Source organism: Mytilus edulis, chromosome 1, assembly GCF_963676685.1.
Source record: "Mytilus edulis chromosome 1, xbMytEdul2.2, whole genome shotgun sequence".
NCBI lineage: Eukaryota > Metazoa > Mollusca > Bivalvia > Mytilida > Mytilidae > Mytilus > Mytilus edulis.
The window spans coordinates 106,281,363-106,303,109 of record NC_092344.1 but is presented as its reverse complement, the minus strand read 5'-3'; the positions used below and the strand labels follow the sequence as shown (position 1 = coordinate 106,303,109).

Sequence of the window (21,747 nt, the reverse complement as noted above, 5' to 3'; positions counted from 1 at the left end):
TTTACTAATATTTTGTCTTTTAATTTTTTACATTTAGTCCTTCTCTGAAAAATAGGGAAGTATCTCTTCTTTATATTATCATAACATAGTTATAAATCGAGTTTCGTTTATTTTCTTTCTAATTTTTGTAAAGTAAACTCCTTTTTTGATTTTTATGCATTTTGCTGGGTTTTTATTTTTGACAGGTGATATTAAAGGGAGATAACCACTTGCACAAATCGGCATAAAAACCACCGCTTCGTTTTGAAATCAATTTGACGTTTGCGTATCCAACATTCTATTGCCGAGATATTCATATCGAGTGTTTGTCTTAATGAGATGCTTTATTAAATTTAAATTCAGCCCATCATTTTTAGTTTCCTCGTAAATATTTAGATTTTTGGATCAGGAGACTTGACAATTTTCGCCCAAACTCCAAGTTTGCAGATAAAATAAAGAATAAAGGACTTTGATTTGATGTGTGAGATTTGACGAGAATAAACTTTGGACACTCAAGATTAGTTAGGTCAATAGTTTTTATCACAACAATAGTATTTAGTGAGTAAAAATGAGGTTTGTCTCGTCCGTTTTTTTACTGAATTTTCACGGTCACGTGACTCTATTGTTGCTGATAAACTTGGGGTCAAACCGTGACCTGCTTTCCAACTGTTTGGTATGGATAAACGTTAGGCCTACCTGATGCATTGCGTTTCTTTGTTTACATTGAACATGACGTCATAACTTAAATAACGTCACAAGTAAAATCCCTAACAACAGAACCAAAATCGGAAACGTTACGGTATTTCCGTATTTTTTTTTTAACATATATTTAAAATAAAAAAAAATAATTTAAACAAACTTCGTCCCCATTCACAGGTAATGCCTGCCTCATATTACGTTATAAACTTAAAGTTAAAGTACATCAAACGTAATTACATGACCAAGTTTAACTGATCAAAATTAATATGTACCAGCGAGCACTATGTTGTATTTCAAACAATATATAATCAAATACTACCTTGATTGTATGTTGATGAATCTAGTAATTGAACATGTTTTTTTTTTAATCTATATATTCACATAAATTTATATTTCACTCTATATATACCTGTGATAAAAGCACCCTCCGATATACACACCGGCTGATATTATAACTATTGTCACTAAAATCCCTCCAAATACTCCATATGACATATATATACCGCCTTTTTCTTCAAGGATTGTGTGGGATTCTTATTTGCAAAGCATACAAAAGATTTAAAGAAAAAAGGAAGGAATTATACAAAATAGCTAATAACTATTTTAAAGTGACTTATGGTTTGTTAAAAAAAGATACAATCATACCACATCTTCTTTTTAATATGTAGTTCTTGTTTTTATAATGAATTCATATGCTTGTTTATTGGATTTGCGTAATGTTGAGCATCTCTATATATGATATACTTAAAACTATAAGTGAAATGACGGATTACAAAATAGGCGTTAATGTCTCATTGTTTAGCTTTGCTGTTGCCGTGATGTATTGTTTTATTTATTAAAATTTTCTAAAGTACCCATCTTGTATTGTTTGATTGGTAGCAGTTAATTAGGATATGCTGAGGTTGTGTAACTAGTTGTCAATGCATAGGAAGTCAACCTTGGACTGTGATCATATCATATGTTTAGTAAAAATCCAACATTTTTTAAAAGGGGATTCCAACCATATTTCCTCATTCAATATAAAGATCGTCAAATAACGTGTTGGTTTCAACCCCTGGAACCCCCTTTGGATCCGCTACTATAAGAAAATAGATGTAAAGATGATATAACTTGCAAAATTTCATATATTCAATAACTTAATGCCTAAGCGTTAGTTTATAGCCTAGAATTTGAGGTAAATGCATAATTTAACTTATTGCTGCTAACATATATTAGTTAAAAAAATCCTGCTCAAACTCCAAAACTCCAATATTTTTAAATATCTTTTGTCTATGTACTAGCTTTGCAGACCATGCGTTTTCTATTGATTTATGGATTATCTACGGTTTTTCAAACGAGAGAGTGTTCCTTAGCTACAATCTCATGGAAGGACGACAGATAATCTGTTAATCACTGTTAAACATCAAATAAGATTTAACGTAACAAATAGCAAACGATTTCAAAAATTGTATATTCAAAATGACAGCTGACTTATAACACATGATTTCAATAAAGCTTATAGATGCCTGCAATCTTGTGAGTAATCAGTTTCAAATATTCGATTCATATTTTCGACCATACCTCGACATACAGGTCGGTTGCCATTCCACTTGTTCAAATTGACACACTTTGATTGTTTAACTTCTCCAATATAGCCTTGCTTACAGGAAATATTTACAACTTCTTCAAAAATAAACACTTCTGTTTTCGCATGCATAACTTCAGTACTGGTAAGATGAAGAGATCTTTTACTGCATGCAATTGCTGGAGAGATATTATACCATAGCTTTTTTTATTTGTTTCATCTCGTTTGTTGAATCCAGGCATTACACAAATCATCTCAAATAAAGAATCTATAATTGATAAAACTTTTCAAGGTATGGAACAAAGTCAAAAGTCTTTGACTTTGAGACCACTTGGACAATAACATGATTGTTTTGACCTTCGATGGTTACGACATGATGGTAATCGAACCTATGCAACCAATGTCTAAGACGAGTATATCAACTGACACACAGGACATATTTTTCTATAGACAAAATCGCCCTAACTTTCGAATCATCAAATTAACACATCGAGATTTGAAATGAACGTAAGTGATATATTTATAAAAGAAACAGCTTTTAGAGATTGGGCAAACAAATCCGTCTTACGAATGTGTTGGACACAAAAAAAGAGGTGGTATATAGGGTACAAGAATAAAAACTGTTCACAGATTCAAAATCACAAACATATGCATGCAATTTATCAAATGCTTCTGACGAAATGTGTTACACTCTAACAGCAATTAATTCCCATATTTTCAAAGGACTTATTTGAACAATTTATTACTAGGTTTGTGATTGTACTTAGTGTACTAGTAAGTAGTATAATAATCAGTTCATACATAGTTTTAGCGGAACAATTGCTTTAAGACGAAATAATTCTATATTTGTAAGGTGTTTTGTTCAACTTCAGACGACAGTTCATGGTTGAGTATTTTCACAGAATCAGCGATTGTAACTGCTTAGGGCCTTTTTTTCCATTTCACATCCATACATAACAAGTAAACTATCTGGACAGTTTCACTATGTTTGAAGCAATGATATTTCAGAATATAATGCATTACTTTGTACGAATATTCTCGTGATACCATTGTAACATTCACTTTGTTGGAATGTCCAAAGTTCCTGCACTTCTTAACATGCAAACAACATTACATGTTGTTTGGTCCAAATAGACATGTTCACTATAAGCCGATACCGAAAGCAAAAATAGTATTGATACCTGAACCAAAATAGTATTGAGGTAAATGGTAAATGCTTGTTAGGATAATTAACTCAATCTTTTAATCCATTAGATTGTTTGAAATTTGAATACACTAGATTGAGTATTACTTCAATTCATTAATTAACTTGAATCCACAAAAAAGCAAAGTTAATTTCAATCATAATTAAATACACTCATGCAAGTAATATACAATTCAAGATAATGATACAATTTATTTATGATGTACATGAATCATAAAGCAAGATTCCTTGTAGGGAAAGAACTGCACAAATTTGCGTTGATCGCGGATTATTGCAGTTTGATTGCGTGCTGATTTTAATGACATTATATGATGTTGCATTAGGATGTTCAGATGGATAAATACAATGTAGTATCACCAAGTAAGCAAAAATCACCAGAAAACAGTAATTTGCTCGTGTGGACCGATCGGATCCATATTAAGATGGGTTATGCTCGACAGTCTGTTCTACATCAAATGAATTAGGAAACTATTCAAAACAACCACATCAGTTTGTCCATTTCAATTTGCTCATTTTTTAGCTGTTGTAGTCATCAAATTAATGCAAGACCTTTTCTATTTTTCTTTTTGTAATGTGTCGTCTTTCCTCTCGTTGGTGGGTCTAACAGCATCAAATAAAAAGTAAAATTACAAACATTCTGCACTCCGAGGAAAGATAAAAAAAAAAAAGTCTTTTGTCTGTTGAAACGGCGGCATAACATTAAAAAAATAAAATCACAAAAATATTGGACTCCGAAGAAAATTAAAAACGAAAAGTTTCTAATCAAATGGCAAAGTCAAGAGCTCAAACGCATCAATCAAATGGATAATAAATGTGATATTCCTGACTTGGTACAGGCATGCTATTAGAAAATGGTAGATTTTGGGTGTAAATATGAACCACTAGTTTATATTCAACGAAGTAAAAATTTCCCAAATTTCATCACGGAAGCTAAGAACTTATCTTCTGAAAGATTGACTAAACTATTGAGGTTCTTTATGTTTTACGGAAGCTGGCTTGTCATGTTTTAGATTTTTTGTCAGATTTTCGTAATCCTCTGGTTTTATACATTTCATTGCCTTGAACCCCCATTTTCTTTTTGTAAATCTTTTACATGTAAAATGATAAGCCATCTGTAAAAGTCTTATAACATTTTAATTACTTTTTAACAGTTTTTGAGAACTTCAACTTGTCAATGATAAAGCTATGAAAAGTCAAGAGAGAATATTTCCCCACCAAAATTTCAATGGCTATTATCTCGAAAACAAGCACGGTGACCTATATAATTTGTTTGCTCTTTGGATTCCTTTTTTAATTCCCTATCTATATATACTATTGTTTGAAAAGTAAATTACTTTGAAACTGAGAAGCGAAATCCCTTTAATACTCAATTAATAAAAACGCATTTAAATTCACAAAAATGTTACAACCAATTCGGGAAAAATATGGTTCTGATGAGTAAAAGTGGCAAACGTTTTTTCAAGTCTATACTACAAATATTTACATACGATATTGAAATTACTATTTTGATACCAACTTTTACATTACGATCTTCACACTATCGGTTTATTTTTTTATTGTAGATATTGAAAAAGTCATCTAGCATGTTCATCACTAAATTTTGGCTCTCAATAATGACGACTTCAGTATGTATACTAAAGAAATTTATCCTGTTAAACTTACTTTAAATAAAGCTAATACTAACAATGACCACTGCCCTTTCCTCGATCTTGAAATCTATATCATTAACGGAAAGCTTAATAATAAAATTTATGATAAAAGAGATGATTTCTCATTTCCTATCGTTAATTATCCATTTTTAGATGGTGACGTTTCCTTGTCACCATCTTACGGTGTTTATATATCTCAACTTGCACGATTCGCTCGTGTAACTGTGTTTTAGATTTTAACGAGAGAAATTTATGTATTACTGGAAAATTATTACACCAGGGTTTTCGATATCACAAACTAGTCAAACCATTTACTAAGTTTTATCATCGGTATTTATAGGACATCATTTGCAAATATAGCTCAACATGCAGACTTCTTATACGTCCAGGTATTTCACATCCAATATTTTATGGAAATATTCTTTATAAAGCACAAAAATGTCAGTATTCACCTCAGAAGCTACCACAACCTTTAAATAGACCTATTTAGAAGGGATATAGTTACGATACTGTTTTCAGGTCATTAAAGATTGCATATTTTGGCGTTAATATTGACTCAATTATAGGGTCTTTGCATCGGAACTAAACACATTTATTTAAAAACCAGTGGTTGTCATGACACAGGTTATGTTCTTCTCATATATGTTATGACTGTATGATACTCAACCCCTCACGGGAAGGATTGTGCCTGATATTCATATGATGAAGAGATAATCTTTCAATCAGTTTAATTGAAGTCTGGAGCTGGCATGTCAGTTAACTGCTAGTAGTCTGATGTTATTTATGTATTATTGTCATTTTATTTATTTTCTTTGGTTACATCTTCTGACATCAGACTCGGACTTCTCTTGAACTGAATTTTAAAATGCGTATTGTTATGCGTTTACTTTTCTGCAATGGCTAGAGGTATAGGGGGAGGGTTGAGATCTCATAAACATGTTTAACCCCGCCGCATTTTTGCGCCTGTCCCAAGTCAGGAGCCTCTGGCCTTTATTAGTCTTGTATTATTTCTAATTTCAGTTTCTTGTGTACAATTTGGAGTTTAGTATGGCGTTCATTATCACTGAACTAGTATATATATTTGGTTTAGGGGCCAGCTGAAGGACACCTCCGGGTGCGGGAATTTCTCGCTGCATTGCAGACCTGTTGGTGACCTTCTGTTGTTGTCTTCTCTATGGTCGGGGTGTTGTCTCTTTGAGACATTCCCCATTTCCATTCTCAATTTTAAGATTCCAAAACAGTTGTATATTAATTCAAAATTGACCTTCAACATTTCGTCATCAGTACCTACTCTAGTTGACTATTATAACATCAAGTAAAAACAAACTGTACATAAAGAATCAGTTGAGCAAAAAGATAGAACACCCTTTACCGATAAAGTAAATTGCAAAAACACAAGTAATACAAAAAAAAAATAAACAGATAAACAGTATCATTTCAAATGTTTTAAGTTGCAGAAAGAAATTTACAAACTTCGAAAAAAATCCTAAACTATAATGAAAATGAATCATAGCATGATCAATATTCTCATTTTATTTGACTTACATTGGCAGATAGGTATGATGTTGCTCCATTTACCTCCGTTATGACTGTCATTGATTATACAGAGCAAGGTATCTGGGCCTGATAATGCATAACCAACGTCACAACCAAACTTTACTGTATCATTGATATGGTTTCCAGTTAGAGATGGTGATGTCAACAAATTGCTTGTTGACCTTGTTTGTAGATCTGGACATGAAAATCCTGAAACAATACCGAAGATATATTTTAGAGTTGAAGGTATGTTTATCATGAATGAATTGTTTATTTAAGTATGGTTGCGAAAAAGAATTAATATCGAATGTGTTGTTCTTGACACCGATATGAAAAACTATTGATCACAATGACTTTTTTTCTTCTCTTAATTGGAAAACTAAGGTAATTTTTTTTAATTTTTAATTTTTCAATTCAATCTCAATCTTATAAACGATTTACTTTCTTAAAAATTGTTAAAATCAAACCGAAGCGTTTATAAACTATCAAAAAACAAATACAGGTGGAGAATTGAAATACATTTCCTGCCTTCAATCCTTACGTTTTGAGCAATTTCGTCCTGTCCAAGACAATTTACAACCAGCTGTCGGATAATCACATTCTCCTGTGATAGTGGCACAACCATCAACAGCGCAGTGACATTTACTTTGACAATTCTGTCCAAAAAAGCCGGGTTGACATACTGTAAATGATAGATTGGTTGTATCTGCGTTATAAATAGAAGCTTATCCATTGTGTCTCTCACCTAATCTTATGTTGCGAATTGTTTTCATAATTCTAAAAACCTATTCTTAATTAGAAGATGTATATACAGTCCGCAAAAAATTAAGCAACACCAAAGTATAGCTAACCATATCAATGTTAATCATACCGCCATTTTCAGACTATACAACGTCATGTTGACACAGGAACCAAGGTCCAGAAGACCCCGTTTTACATAAGTTCGTGATTGTTCATCGTTCTTAAGTCAACCCATTTACTCCTATCTCGCATCCTAGACACCATTAGCCTCCAGATGGTCGTGTGAGTTTTCGAACATTGGTCTGTTGACTTCATAGACGCAACAAAGACACCGTATAATAAGGTTTCAATAGACTTATGACCATCGATGCCAGAACATGAATATCTTGCAAAAACTTCAATAGTCAGTTGAAATCGGTTTCTGTTACAACCAGTAGACGACAGAATACGCGTTTGGCGGGAAAATACAACTGCCTATGACCATAACAACATTTGCTCAACGACTGAATTTGGTACTTGTGATGTTACAATATGGGATTGCTTCTTATACCGTTGTAAGCTGGATATGTATATTCTGCAGGGTAACATGAACAGACAGACACACAGATATTTTGTGTTTAGAAACATTGTAATCCCTCATTTTGACAACTACCACTTGCGTCAATACCCTTGTTAATGGGCGACAACGCTATACTACACAGTACAATGATTACAAAGACCAAGAACCCATTGACACTATCGTTTGGCCTTCTATGTCTCCATATATGAACTCTGTTGTGTATGCCTGAAATGCAATTTGCAGAAATCTTTATTGAAAAGATCCAACACTGCAAAATCTTGCCGATTTAACAGTGGCAATTGTTGATGACGTGTTTAGATTTTCTTAACTGAAGTTCAGAAGGCTTGTACAGAGAATGATACGCCGTGTTATGGAAATGTACCGGAATAGAGCTGGTTACCCAACCTGTTGACTCAAATATTGACATTGAATTATGTTTTGTTTGTTGAATATGTTCGCAAAGTTGCTACATAAATGTTTTTCCTTTTTTTCTATGATTGACTGATTGTTTTAAATGATAAAACAAAATCGATACAATAAAAGTAGCTGGAGCTTTACTTTTGGCGGACTGCATATTATCCTACATCCACATATTAAAATTTATGTAAACAATAAGACATATTTGAACTTATTTCTACATATATAATATGTAACTTTCAGAAATTTCTAAACAAGAAACCCAATTCTAGTCACACCACGATTTACTCAAATAGGGATTTGCGGATAAAAAGTCGTAAAGATATATAGTAAAACAGATTAAATCATGATATATTTCAAACAACAATTGAAAATTGATTGTTTTTTTTTTAACGTAACAACCTTTTTAATGCATACTTGCTATAACAACTTACTAAGTTTACAGCTAATAACTTGTTATCCATCATGTTAGTTTACCTACTAGTTTAGTGAAGCTATTACTTATTCATAATATTAGTATCTATAATATAATTAACTTCACAAATATATGTAATAAATATTGTAAATACACATACTGATCTTGGTTTTTCTTTCCCTATTTTTATACATAAATTGATTGTTATGAGTTCCTTTTCTACAACGAGAATAAGCCAATAGTAACCAATGATTTACTGGAAAACCATCTTTTTTTTACAAATTTATATACATTAGTATACGAAACAAGGAAAACAGAAAAAAAGTTAACAGTACGAGAAAGAGATTATACGTATTCGAAAATCTGTTGCATTCATCATGATAAGCCATTTGTAAGACTCTTATAAAATTTAATTTTTTTTTCAACAGTTTATTAGAACTTTAACTTGATAAAGCTATGAAAAGTCAATAGAGAATATTTTCCCGCCAATATTTCAATGGCTAATATCTCGAAAACTAGCACGGTGACCTATATATATATATTTTTTGTTCTTTGGATTCCTTTATTAATCACTTATCTATATACACTAGTGCTTTGAAAAGTTAATTACTTTAAAACTGAGAAGCAAACTCCCTTAACTTTAAAACTCAATCTACAAGGTGTTCCCTTATATGCGAACAAATCATGAAAAAATCTTCTTGCATATGTATTTCTGTTTTTAATCTTGCAATTTTACGATTTTCCGTCATTTTATATGATCTGACATAGCAATTATACTATGACTACGCTTCTGATTTTCAATCAAAAAAGGCCGAAAGATTTCAGAGTAGACAATGTCCATTTGTACACGGACATACGTCTAAAACATGTACAATTCACCTATATGCGAACAAATTGTACCTTCGAGAAAGGTATTGGCATATTGGCATATTTATTTAATCCTATTGTAATGGCTGCCGTGATGATGAGGCAAAATGGCCGCTATGCAAATTAGCAAATTATCCCAAATTTTTCCATACTTGCCATGAATTGATTTTACAACTCATCGATCTAAACACCAAGGCTACCAAGTTTTACTGTGCGATCGTCTATTATGTACAAAGATTCAAGCCCTGTGTGCTCGTTGAACCTATTAATAACTGCAGATACATTGGTGATTTTTTGGGATAATTTTCATGTTTCACGCCAAATCTCTTGAGTACAGTACAGTATGCTATTGTAAGTAAGAATCTCCTGTCCTGAGCAATATACTTTAAAACTAATGAAATCAACTACCTTTCAGGTCATGCACAAATTGAAATATTTCTTAACTGTACTATAAGTGAAAAACAGTATCTGTGTCCAGAAGACAAATGGAAACCAATGCAATCTTATAAGTGGAACGATAACTCCAAAAATATATTAATTCAAACCATATCTTCTAAAAAATTTATAAATGAAATTATAAACTTTGAATCAAAGAAATATAGTGAAAATCAAAATGGAATAGATCAGGCAGCTAGTGAGCTTGATTTAACAGTTCACTAACACATAAGTATTTTTGTTTACTCAAATCTTATAGAAAGTTAACGAAAAAAAAATATATAAAAATAAAATCTTTAATCAACTTTCAGATTCGATTAATAAATATCCTCAAGAATAATGGAAAATACTAAAATCACTAGAAAACAAAAATATAGATTGAGATGATGATTTAAAAGAAATGTTAACGGACAGTGAAAGCACAATAAAACATTTCTAAAATTAAGGAAAGTTTCCCAAAAGAAATAATGATTTTCAAACCTAAATTGAGCAAAAGCTGAAAAATATTGAAGATACTATTTCTTTTTCAGTTTGGATTTAGAGTTAATCATGGAACTGCAGACAGTGTATTTATTATTAAAACTTTGATTAATTAATATATTCATAAAAATAAAAGAAAACTTTATGTCTGGTTTTTAGATCTCAAAAAGGTTTTTGATTCCCTTTGGAGAATTGGAATGCTTTATAAATTAGCTAAAATGGGTGTAGTGAAACATATGTTTAAAGGGAAACTTCGCAAAAAAATCAAAAATTGATATTATGTCCATTCTGTATAAAAATGCTCAAATTTATAGATATTAAAGTTTTATTCCGCTAAATAAGAGATCACCATCGATTTTAAATTTTGAGTATCAGTTCTCTACTCTCCGCCATCTTGTCACCTTCTCCGATGAAAAATCACGATATGTCAATAAACCACAAAGGAACAAAACTACAGTAAACGATGTAGTCGTAATTGCGTGTCGATATCTTGTCAATCGTACGGTTGTTTTATCTGACTGACTAACTTGATACGGAAAATGGTCTTATATTTTTAAATAACCATATAGTCTGTTATTTTTAAACTGATAATATTGTAATTAGTTAAAAAGTCAAAGTTCAAATCATAAAATGATAAATAAGTGTTCCGTGGAAATTGTTTTCGAAAATCTAATTCGTTCATAATTTTTTCAAGTAATAAACTTTATTTAAATAAATTCGGATCTTCCCTCATCTGATCACCAGCATGGCTAAAGGTATTACTCCCAAAGGTATTGGAAGGGGTGTAAGGTGACACGTCCAGGTATTCAATCGATTTCCTGTCCGGCGGGCTTGCAAGTTCATGCATCGTTTCACTTCTGTAGGTATTGATCAGTGTACACGACCGTTACTTATAACTTTCCATTTTGAACTATCAGGTGCATGTATAATATACATTTTTGTCTTGCGTGTCCGAAAGTGATATAATATACTAGTCATTACTGAACTCATACGCTTGTTTATAAATAACATTTCTGGTGTAAAGAATATTATTTATAAAAAAAAAATAATAAAAAAAAAAATAATAGAAGAAATACAAATCTATTTACATATTTTTCCAAGGGTTAATTTGGGAAAATGTAATATATACTCGTTGTCAATAGTTTAGGACAGATTGGAACATACCAGAATTATTGATCTAAAAAAATGTGCGCACTTGTCGACGATTCGTGTATACATACGCCTGGTAGAAAGTTACGGAACTATAGTCAGTAGCGCTATTTAAAATATGTATACATGTATACATTGAACATAAGAAAGAAACATACATTTTGTGTAAATTGTGGTAAAAATTTGTAAATAGACTAGTCCACGTATGCCAACAGTATGTAATCAACGAATTCGATAGACTATTGTATACCAAAAGAAGAAGAAGAAAAAAAAAGAAACAATTTGATTTAAATACAGGTCAATTTATAACTTGCTTTGGTTCATCGAAGTTAAGAACATAGTAAACTCACAGATTTATATATCAATTAAATTGTTCTCGAATAAAGGACGAAATTCGTCATCATCACAATTGTTCCAACATTCATGTAAAATATATGCAACTGGACGTACACTAATAATCCCCAAGGAATGTGAATATTTTCTAGGAAAACTATTGAGTATCAATTTCGGGATTTATTTTCTTTCTTGATATTCAATGACAGCAATTTAAAGAATAAACTGCTTGTCGGATATTTGTCCGCTTTAGGGGTATTCTTGCAAGTTGAACAGACTTATAATAACATTCAAAAATAGGGAAAGATAACATTAAATTCGTTGTCTTTTAATTTTAAACATCGTTGATCAAATAGTTATTTAAGTATATATATACGTTGGGAGACGACGATTATTATAGTTGTCTCAGATTTTAATAAGGACGTTCCCGATTATGAATAAATTTGGTTGACGTTTATCACACTTGAAAAGAATATCTATTCGTAATTTTTCGATTCCATTACAAAAATATTTTTTTCTTTATTCGTACATATTATATTCCGCTTCGGTAGAGTTATCTTCAGATAGTATCATATATTAATTAATACATGGCTTTCAAAAGTCTAAATGTAAGTGTTCTCGTACATTTTTTCGCCTAATAAAGACAAATAAAAATGATTTAGTAAAGCTATTTCTAATTTCTAAGTCCTCCTTTTTTATGAGACATAAATCAAGGACAAGACTTGTATATCATTTCATTCTGACATATGAATTAAGTTTCCCGTCTTTAACCGAAAATTGTGTATTTCTTAGTAAATTAACTTATTTGAATTCAAATAATTAATAGCACCAAATATAATTAAATAATTCCACGGCGACCAATTTTTATTTGTCACCAACTTGAATATGTATTTTTAATGTGTGTATTAAATGCTACCACTGATCCGAATAGACAGTCACACCTGGCAAGGTGTGCCCTAGAGGCGTGGTTAAATACCGAAGTGCAAATAACAATTTACCTTTCAACAAGCCATCTACGAGTATTGCCACAGAACCGTGAATACACACATCGTATAAACCTAGCCATAGCAGAGATAGTAAAAGGTCAATAATAGTACACCAACATATTGTCTTTACAGATTATTGTACTTTAATTTGTTCACCTTATCAGTCCGAAAATGCATTTATTAAAAATAAATTTATAACTTTTTGTGTTGTCTACAAAAATAATTCGAATATATACGTTTTACATAGATAATTTATCTCACGAATGAGTACAATTGAACGTCTGTGCGTTTTATCTTCTTATTATCGGATGGTTATTAGATAAAGCATAAGTCATCAGCGCGCTTACGATTACGTTAAAATATGATTAAAAACCAAGACTTTTAATGATTGTATTTTAAATCCCGGCATGCAAAAATCAGGAGAAAACGTCACGACCTACAGGAAGTAGTTGATATTTTTTCATTAATTATTGAATTTCTCCTTTATTACTGCACATATAGCGATAAAACTTTGTGAATATATATATTATGTCATAATGAACATATTTAAACCATAAGTAAAAAATCGTGAATTTTCCCTTTAAGATAATAAAACAGTTATATATAGTTTATTCATACAGAAGCATCTTTAAAATATAATGATTAACATTCTACATTATTTCCCATTGACCGAGAAGTAAAAAAAGGGGACCCACAATCTTCAATTTATTTATTAATGACAAAGTTGAAAATTTTCACAATAAAGATTCAAAAGCATTGAAATAATAAATTCTGATATATGAAGTCTATTGCTTGACGATGACCTTATAATTTTATCCGAAAGTAAAGAAGGTCTTCAAAATAGCTTAAAAACTTACTGTGAAAAATGGCAGCTATGTCTAAATACTAGATACTAAAAACAATGATAATTGAACAAAGAACTCCAAAACTGGAACCATATATGGTAACAATGAAAAGTTTGATAACGTTACTGAGAATAATTTCTGGGCACTCTGATAAAATATAATGGAAATGCTAAATGCAAGTTTAACAGATTTAGCCAAAAAAGCTAGGAAAGCTCTGTTTTCATTAAAACACATGCAGCCTTTTTGAGAAATATCCCTGTTAATGTATCCTGTAATCTTTTTGATTCTCTTATTAAGTAATAAGAGTAATTATTGACTCTGAATTAAATTTAGAAAAAACATATAAGTGAGAAAGTTGATAAAGCAAATTCCATGTTTGCATAACTGAGGACTTTCCAATATTTAGATACAGATACCTTTGTACCACTATACAAGACACTCGTAAGAGTTTGCAAGCTCAGTATGGCATCCATATAAAATAAATATATTGACATGATTGAGAATGTGCAGCCCCGGGCAACTAAACAACTGCCAGAATTAAAGAATTTAACATACTCAGAAAGACTGCAAAAATTAAACTGCCATCTCTAAATTTAAGACGAATCCGAGGTGACATGATTTAAATATATAAAATACTGAACGGAAAATATGATAAAGAGGCGGCACAATTTGATAAATTATGGAAGGATATGACGACACGAACAGGGGTACGCGGCAACAGTCTGAAAATATTTCCACAGAGAGCAAGAACAAAATTAAGGAGGAATGCCTTTGCTCTACGAGTAGTAAAAACATGGAATACACTACCCGAAATTATAGTGACATCACCAACCACAAATACATTTAAGAATAGACTAGACAAATACTGGCAGAACCAAACAATGATGTACGAAGACTATAAATCACCAATCACCGGAAGTGGAGAAGATTTAGATATAGACCGATGAAGAGGAACTTTAGTTCCTGTATCAGTAAAAGAACCTAAGTAAACCTAAGTAAGTAATTAAACCAATTTTAACATATAATGCTGAAATATCATACATGTGTACATATCAATCTTATTATAAAACCTTATTATAATCTATAAAACCAGGTTTAATCCACCATTTTCTACATTTGAAAATGCCTGTACCAAGTCAGGAATATGACAGTTCTTGTCTTTGTCAAAATGACTGTATGATATACAACTTTAAACAAAAAAAAACATAAAATATAAAAAGACTGAACAACACAAACCCCGACATTTTTATTTTGATACTTCGACGACACATTGTTGCTATGATTGAATGTATTTGATTTGTTTTATTTTCATTTCGATACAAATACTGAAGACGAATAATATATAGTATGAGATACTGTAACATTTCAATTAAATGTAAATAAACTCATAAATGATCTAAGGATAACAATTTGACGGGCAATTCGTCTACAAAAGACTAAGTTTATCTACAGAAGGAAATTGTAGCCAAAACACAATCTTGTATCCTACATGGTTTTTTTGTGGGATCAACTTTTCTGCAAAATTATTAGATCTCTTTCACTATCAGTACTATTTTCTTAAGATTTCTAAAAAAATAAATATCGGAGTGCTCATTTGGTTAAGTTTATGAAAGTTTTCTTTGGTTTCTTACGATTATCAAAAAAGCAGATGTTTTTGTCTGTAATTTAAATAATGATATGACTATAAGGAATAATAAATAATGATTTCGTTTATTTAGTTACTCACCACATAACGGTATTGAACATCTTTCGTAGTAAGGATTGCCACTTTCAACATAGCACCAAGGATATTCAAGACGATCAAAGGAAGGGTTACGACAAAAGTTTTCTTCTAATGCATGGTATCTAAAATTCTGAGCTTTTTCCCATCGTTTGCATGGTAAACTACTTTTAGTAGTGTTAACTGTTCCTTTGTATGTCGTATCATATGTCTTTAAAACACACTCTGTAGCTGATAAACGATTATTTTATTTAAAGAAGGAACTATGTATCTGCTAAATATGGGGCAAATATTTGCCATGTCTCAAATATTAAATAGTAGTATGAACAATGCGATTCGGTTTTCAGTAATACAAACTGTAATATTTGTATATGTCTATAATTTACAGGTAGTATCAAACACTAGCTTGATGTATTTATCAATAGGTATCAATTGTGTAAAAACAAATAAACGGTAAATACAAATATAAAATATATACCAAATCAAAGCAAAAATAAACCAAAGAACTCAATAAATTAAGATCTTGAAAAGTGTCAATCGTGCTACCCCGATCATTTTCTTTATGTTAGTGCATCATATAAAAAAAAGAAAACATTATTAAAGATTAAGAAAAAATCGGGAATGATCTAAAAAATATTATGCGGACATCCTGTGAACAAAAAAAAACATGTATCCGTTGATACCACTTGGATATATATAGGCTTTGGTCTACTTCAGATCAAACTATATTGGAATGCGCCTTAAAATAGTTTAACCCTCATATGATTAACTTAGTTTTGTCTTTATTCACAAATGAATGCAATATATACAGCATTGTTTTTATCGTTCTAAAAAATTTAATCAATTGGTTGGTGGTTTAAGGCATTATCCGCACTATTCAGTCAATAGCAAGACGGTAAGTTTTTATTGAAAAAACCGGAGAGTTTGGAGGATCACCGACTTTCGAAATGAAAATTGATAATAATAGTCAAAAGTCAATAACGCTGAATCAAATAGATTATATATTCTTATTTAAAGGGGCACTAGCTGTCAAATTCATTGTAACCGATTTGACTCAAGTTCTCATATTTGGTTTATAACAATGTAAAACATTTATCCAAACTATCAAAAGTCTAAAATAAACAGTTTACAGAGCATGGGGTAGATAATATATAGGTTCGTTTCGTGTGTATTTTAGTCCAGACGCCATCTAATTAACTATCGATTTGACCTCAGATGACCATATAAGCGATGTAAACAAAAATAAAGATACGAATAGATTAAACCAACACGTGCAATTGCATTTTTATAGGTCTGTTTGATTTTATTTTATAGATTAAAAATAGATGCTTTTCATTGTTTTTAACCATATAAGAATGATTTTATGTGCATCGAATTAGTAATCAAATGATTTACCGTAGTTTCACTTTCATTGTTGACATTCTTTTTCTTTAAATAACCAGTACACGTACAATGCATGCGTTGTCAATCTCTAGCTAGGGGTTAACTTGAAGTTCACATGAATACCGGTTAGAATGATAATGACGTTTTCACTTGCAAGTGAATCTGTCAAAAATTATGTTTAATCGCTTATTTCAACAAAATTAAAGGAAATTGATTGCTAAAAGCAAATTATTATTTCATTATTCCAATTTGATTAATGATTGATCTAAAAAAAAATCATACTTTATTTTTGTATATATATCGTAGCTAGTGCCCCTTTAAATAAATGTATGAATGTTGTAGATTTATAGATTATCGTTGGTCATCTCAACGAGATTGATTGTCTCGCTTGAGCCGGCACGGCGAAGCGAGAAATGCAATCGAGTTGAGATGACCAATGATAATCTGTTTATCGCTATTTCACTTTTAACGACGATGTCAATTTCATGTCAATTTCCCATTTAACGCCTCGTGCCTCCTTAGTTTTTAGCGATAATTTTTCATCTCAAGCGAGAAGCATGATATGAAAAATTATCTCAAAAAAAGATCAAAGGAAAAATGCCCAAAATAGTTATAAAATAGAATATCAGATTTTGAAAATAATTTAGAAGTAAATAATTGAGTACATAAAACGCCTATTTCCAGAATAAAAAAAATAAACTTTCAAAGCGGTTTGTCTTTGTACCGGCCGACAAAACAGCCAACAATATGGTGGTGGTATGCCAAAAATAATTCACGGAGGTTCTTAAGAATGAAATTTGAAATTCATCTACATGCCCTCCTCAGAGGGTCATATAGTAAACCTTTTTTGTACATACATAAGGCCGTCAGATTTCTCGTTTGAATTGTTTTATATTGTGGTTTCATGGCCTTTAATAGCTGACTATGTGGTGTGGGTTTTGCGCATTGTTGAAGGTCGTACGGTAACCTATAGTGGTTAATTTCTATGTCATTTGGTCTCTTGTGGAGAGCTGTCTCATTAGCAATCATACCACATCTTCTTTTTTATATACACATATCACATTACAGCTTCATGCCTCTTCTGAAAATTTGAAGGTTCCTACTATGTATTGGTTAACTCAACTACACAAAAAAAAACATTTAAATATCGTTTCATCTCGAAATCTAGTAACTGTTTTACAACTAATCTTTCAGTGTTTTAACAACTTCCTTAACTCATATTAAAGAGCTTACTAAAAATGATTGTCATACGATATATGAACAGAGTGGAATTAACTATTTTTTTGTAGTATAAAAATATATTTGGATGTTTTAGATAAACAACTTGCTTTTGATGGTCCTTTTGATTCTGTTGACAGTTTTTTTCCCCTACTCTTTACACTACACCTCAACGCTAGTCTATTTAATTGAATGGTCGTTTGGTAAATCTGAATCCAAATATATTGCTGCAACTCATTTGAAGCCTTCTTCTCTAATGCGAAAAGTAAAAATGCTAGTTATACTAACCGGCGGTGTGAGGAGCTGTCTGCAGCTGTTAATTTTCTCCTTGATAATATTTATGTACGTTTCGGCAACAAAGGTTATCGACAGGTTGCAGGTATCCATATGTGCACTAATTGCGCCCCTTTAATATCAGACTGGTTTTTGTACTGTTATGAATCACAGTGTATGACCAAACTCAGTAATGGCCCGTCTAAATTCAACAACACTTACAGTTATCTTGATGATATTTGTTCATTAATCAAGAATTTTCTCAATATACTACTGAAATTTACCCAAAGGAACTTACTTAAAATAAATCAAATATAAATGGTAATAACTGTCCTTTCCTAGATTTAGATATCTCGTTTTCAAACGAGAAACTTCACACTAACATTTACGACAAAAGGGACGATTTTTCGTTCGCTTTTGTTAATTCTACATTTTTAGATGGTGATGTTCCTTTGGCAACATCTAACGGTTTTTATTTTTCACAGCTTGTTCTCTATGCCGTGTCTGTTTAGACGTTTTTGATTTTAAAGAACGTAATCTAAGTATAACTGGTAAATTATTAAGCCAGGGATTTCGTTTCCATAGATTACGTAAAACCTTACTAAAATGTCCATAGATATAAAGATATGATTTTGAAGTCTTGTTGTACCAAACGGGATAAAACATCCTCATTTTTACGGAAATGTTGTTAACCGTGCCCGGAAATAAAAAAAAAAATTATCGATCCTTTGAATAATCTTATACTAAAAGGTTGACAGTTTAACACCTTAATACGATCATTAAATATTGTTATTTTTGGTATTAATATTGATTTTGTCGTTAGTTTTTTGTATATAACTTAGACCGTTAGTTTTCTCGTTTGAATTGTTTTACATTGTCATTCCGGGGCCTTTTATAGATGACTATGCGGTATTGTCTTTGCTCATTCTTGGATGCCGTACGATGACCTATAGTTGTTAATGTTTTTTTGTCTCTTGTTGAGAGTTGTCTCATTGGCAATCATACCACATCTTCTTTATATGTATAGCTTAAATAGCACAGTGTTGGCTAGTTTTTGACATTAAATTGAACTGCTTATATAAAAAAGAAGATGTGGTATAATTAGACCATTTGACCACAGATACCCTCCCGTAAACTTTTTATCTCACTAAAGGCCTCAGTACAAACAATACAATTTGACAAATAAATCAATCTTACAATGCTCTTCAACTTTGTACTTGTTTGGTTTTATGAATATTTTGATTTGAGCGTCACTGATGAGTCTTATGAAGACGAAACGCGCGTCTGGCGTACTCAATTATAATCCTGGTACCTTTGATAACTATTACAATATTACTGCAAGAATAATCACTCTTAAATGACTAAGTTTAACAAATTTAGTAAGACAAATAGATATTGGCTATTTGCTAAAACCGTTATATATGGCAATTGATTTTCTCTATTAAAATCTAAAGAAGGATATACAGTGTTTGATATAAATTATGTTATTTGCCATCTGACAGTGACAAACAATCTGAAAACTTGTTTGTAAGATGGTGCTTTCCTTTCGATTTCCGTTCAAACGAATGCGAGTTGGGAATTTTAAATTACGGACTGTCTTACTTATATTTACACATTTGATAAAAAAACCATGTACAAAACAGGTTGAATAAAACAGAGAGCAAATATTAATAACTTTTTAACATTTCATTTCATTTTATATGAAAATTTGGCCAAAATATCAGTCTAGTTTTTTATGCTTTGTTTCCTTGATACGCTGTTGTTAATATTTTGATAGTTTTTTTATTTTTTTGTCATTTTTAAAAATCGTCAGTTTGATTTCGACTACGAGTTTGAGTATCCTTTTGTTATCTTTCGATGGATTATCTTTTAATGGCATCTTAATATCAAAACATAGCATTCCTGCGAAAACATTTACGTTTGAGCAATAGTGTTCGTGAAAAACAACTTTTGCCAAAGTCAATGTTGCAGTTTTTTCATTCATAGTCGTTTTAACACATGTTCGGATATACGTTAATTTTGTCAAAAAATGTAAGTAAAATTTCTGAAAACTATGTTTGTCCATTTGTGATATTTACAGTCAGTAATCATTCATTGAGAATCTGTGCAATAACTGTTCATCTAGTATGCAAATTTCATGATTTTTAGAATTATTGATTTTATGTTCTATCAAACTACATGATGAATTTTGAAATGCACGTATTATCTGTTTACAAACAGTTTTAACTTTTAAATTGGTAAATAAAAGATTCTATTACACAAGATGTATACTCCATCGACACAATAACCAAACTCGTAAGTTAAGTAATTAGCAGACAACTAATGTTCAAGCTAAGTACGCCGTTTAAGAGAGAGGAAAACGAAATACATAGAGGTTGAAAAAGCCCCGTTTCCAATAAAAGCCAACTGACTACCAAAGATTTGTCATACACAATTCGACCGTTATAGATTCATGTTGTTAAAAAGAAAGAATCGTTTTATTCATAACCCTGAAATAGTAATACACAAAATGGATACTATAAAGTTATACACTTCCCTCTCCAAATTGCATATAGAAATGTCAGTTCTAATTTAAGTGAAAGTCGTTTAAAAATAAAATGAAATCAATAAATTTAAATCAGAAAAAATATATTTCATGAAATAAACCAAAATAAGAAAATGTTTGTAGGCACTGTTTATAATAAAATACATGTACTGTAGATAACTTAAAGGATCACAAATCATGAGGTAAATGAATCTGCTATTATTATCAGCTTACTGTAATTACAACTATCACCAGTCCAACCCTTCATACAGCCAGGAGTATAACAAACTCCTGTTATGTTGTCACATTCTCCATGTTGACATTGACAAACTCTGTCACAGTGTTGTCCAAATATGTTTGGCAAACATTCTGTAAAGGGAAAACAAATATAACTAACAGAAAGAAAGGATAGAATAACGAATTTAAGTTAAATTGCTAAACTTAATGAGGCTGCAAAAATAATCACAATGATTTATATTAAAATAATAATATATGTTGATATAAGTTTGTTTGTTTCTTAAAATTCAAAGATTGAAACAGAATAAGTAACAAGCGCATGATTCCCGAAGTAATTGTTTTTTTTAAGAAATAATATGAACAATTAATACGAAAACTGCTGTTTGGAACTTTAATCAACTTTAATTACGAAACAAGTATAAGTTTTAGATTACTTCGTAATATAATAAATGACACAATACCTTTTGATTGTTTATTACTTGGAGATGTTTTAAAATTCACGTTTTGTTATATACTTTATCTTTTTCCGTTATT

The 21,747-nt window shown here is 31.0% G+C and overlaps 1 protein-coding gene across 1 annotated transcript in view; it reads right to left on the bottom strand.

Moving 5' to 3' along the window:
• Positions 1-21,747, bottom strand: part of LOC139516972 (receptor-type tyrosine-protein phosphatase alpha-like) — a 146,378-nt gene that overhangs the window by 92,450 nt on the left and 32,181 nt on the right. Inside the window, exons 4-8 of the mRNA XM_071307463.1 lie at positions 21,211-21,345; positions 15,585-15,809; positions 7,173-7,313; positions 6,641-6,841; positions 2,239-2,421 (exon numbers count right to left, since the gene is read on the bottom strand). Of these exons, the coding sequence (XP_071163564.1) occupies positions 2,239-2,421; positions 6,641-6,841; positions 7,173-7,313; positions 15,585-15,809; positions 21,211-21,244 (784 nt within the window). The 5' untranslated portion in view covers positions 21,245-21,345. The remainder of the gene's footprint in view (positions 1-2,238; positions 2,422-6,640; positions 6,842-7,172; positions 7,314-15,584; positions 15,810-21,210; positions 21,346-21,747) is intronic.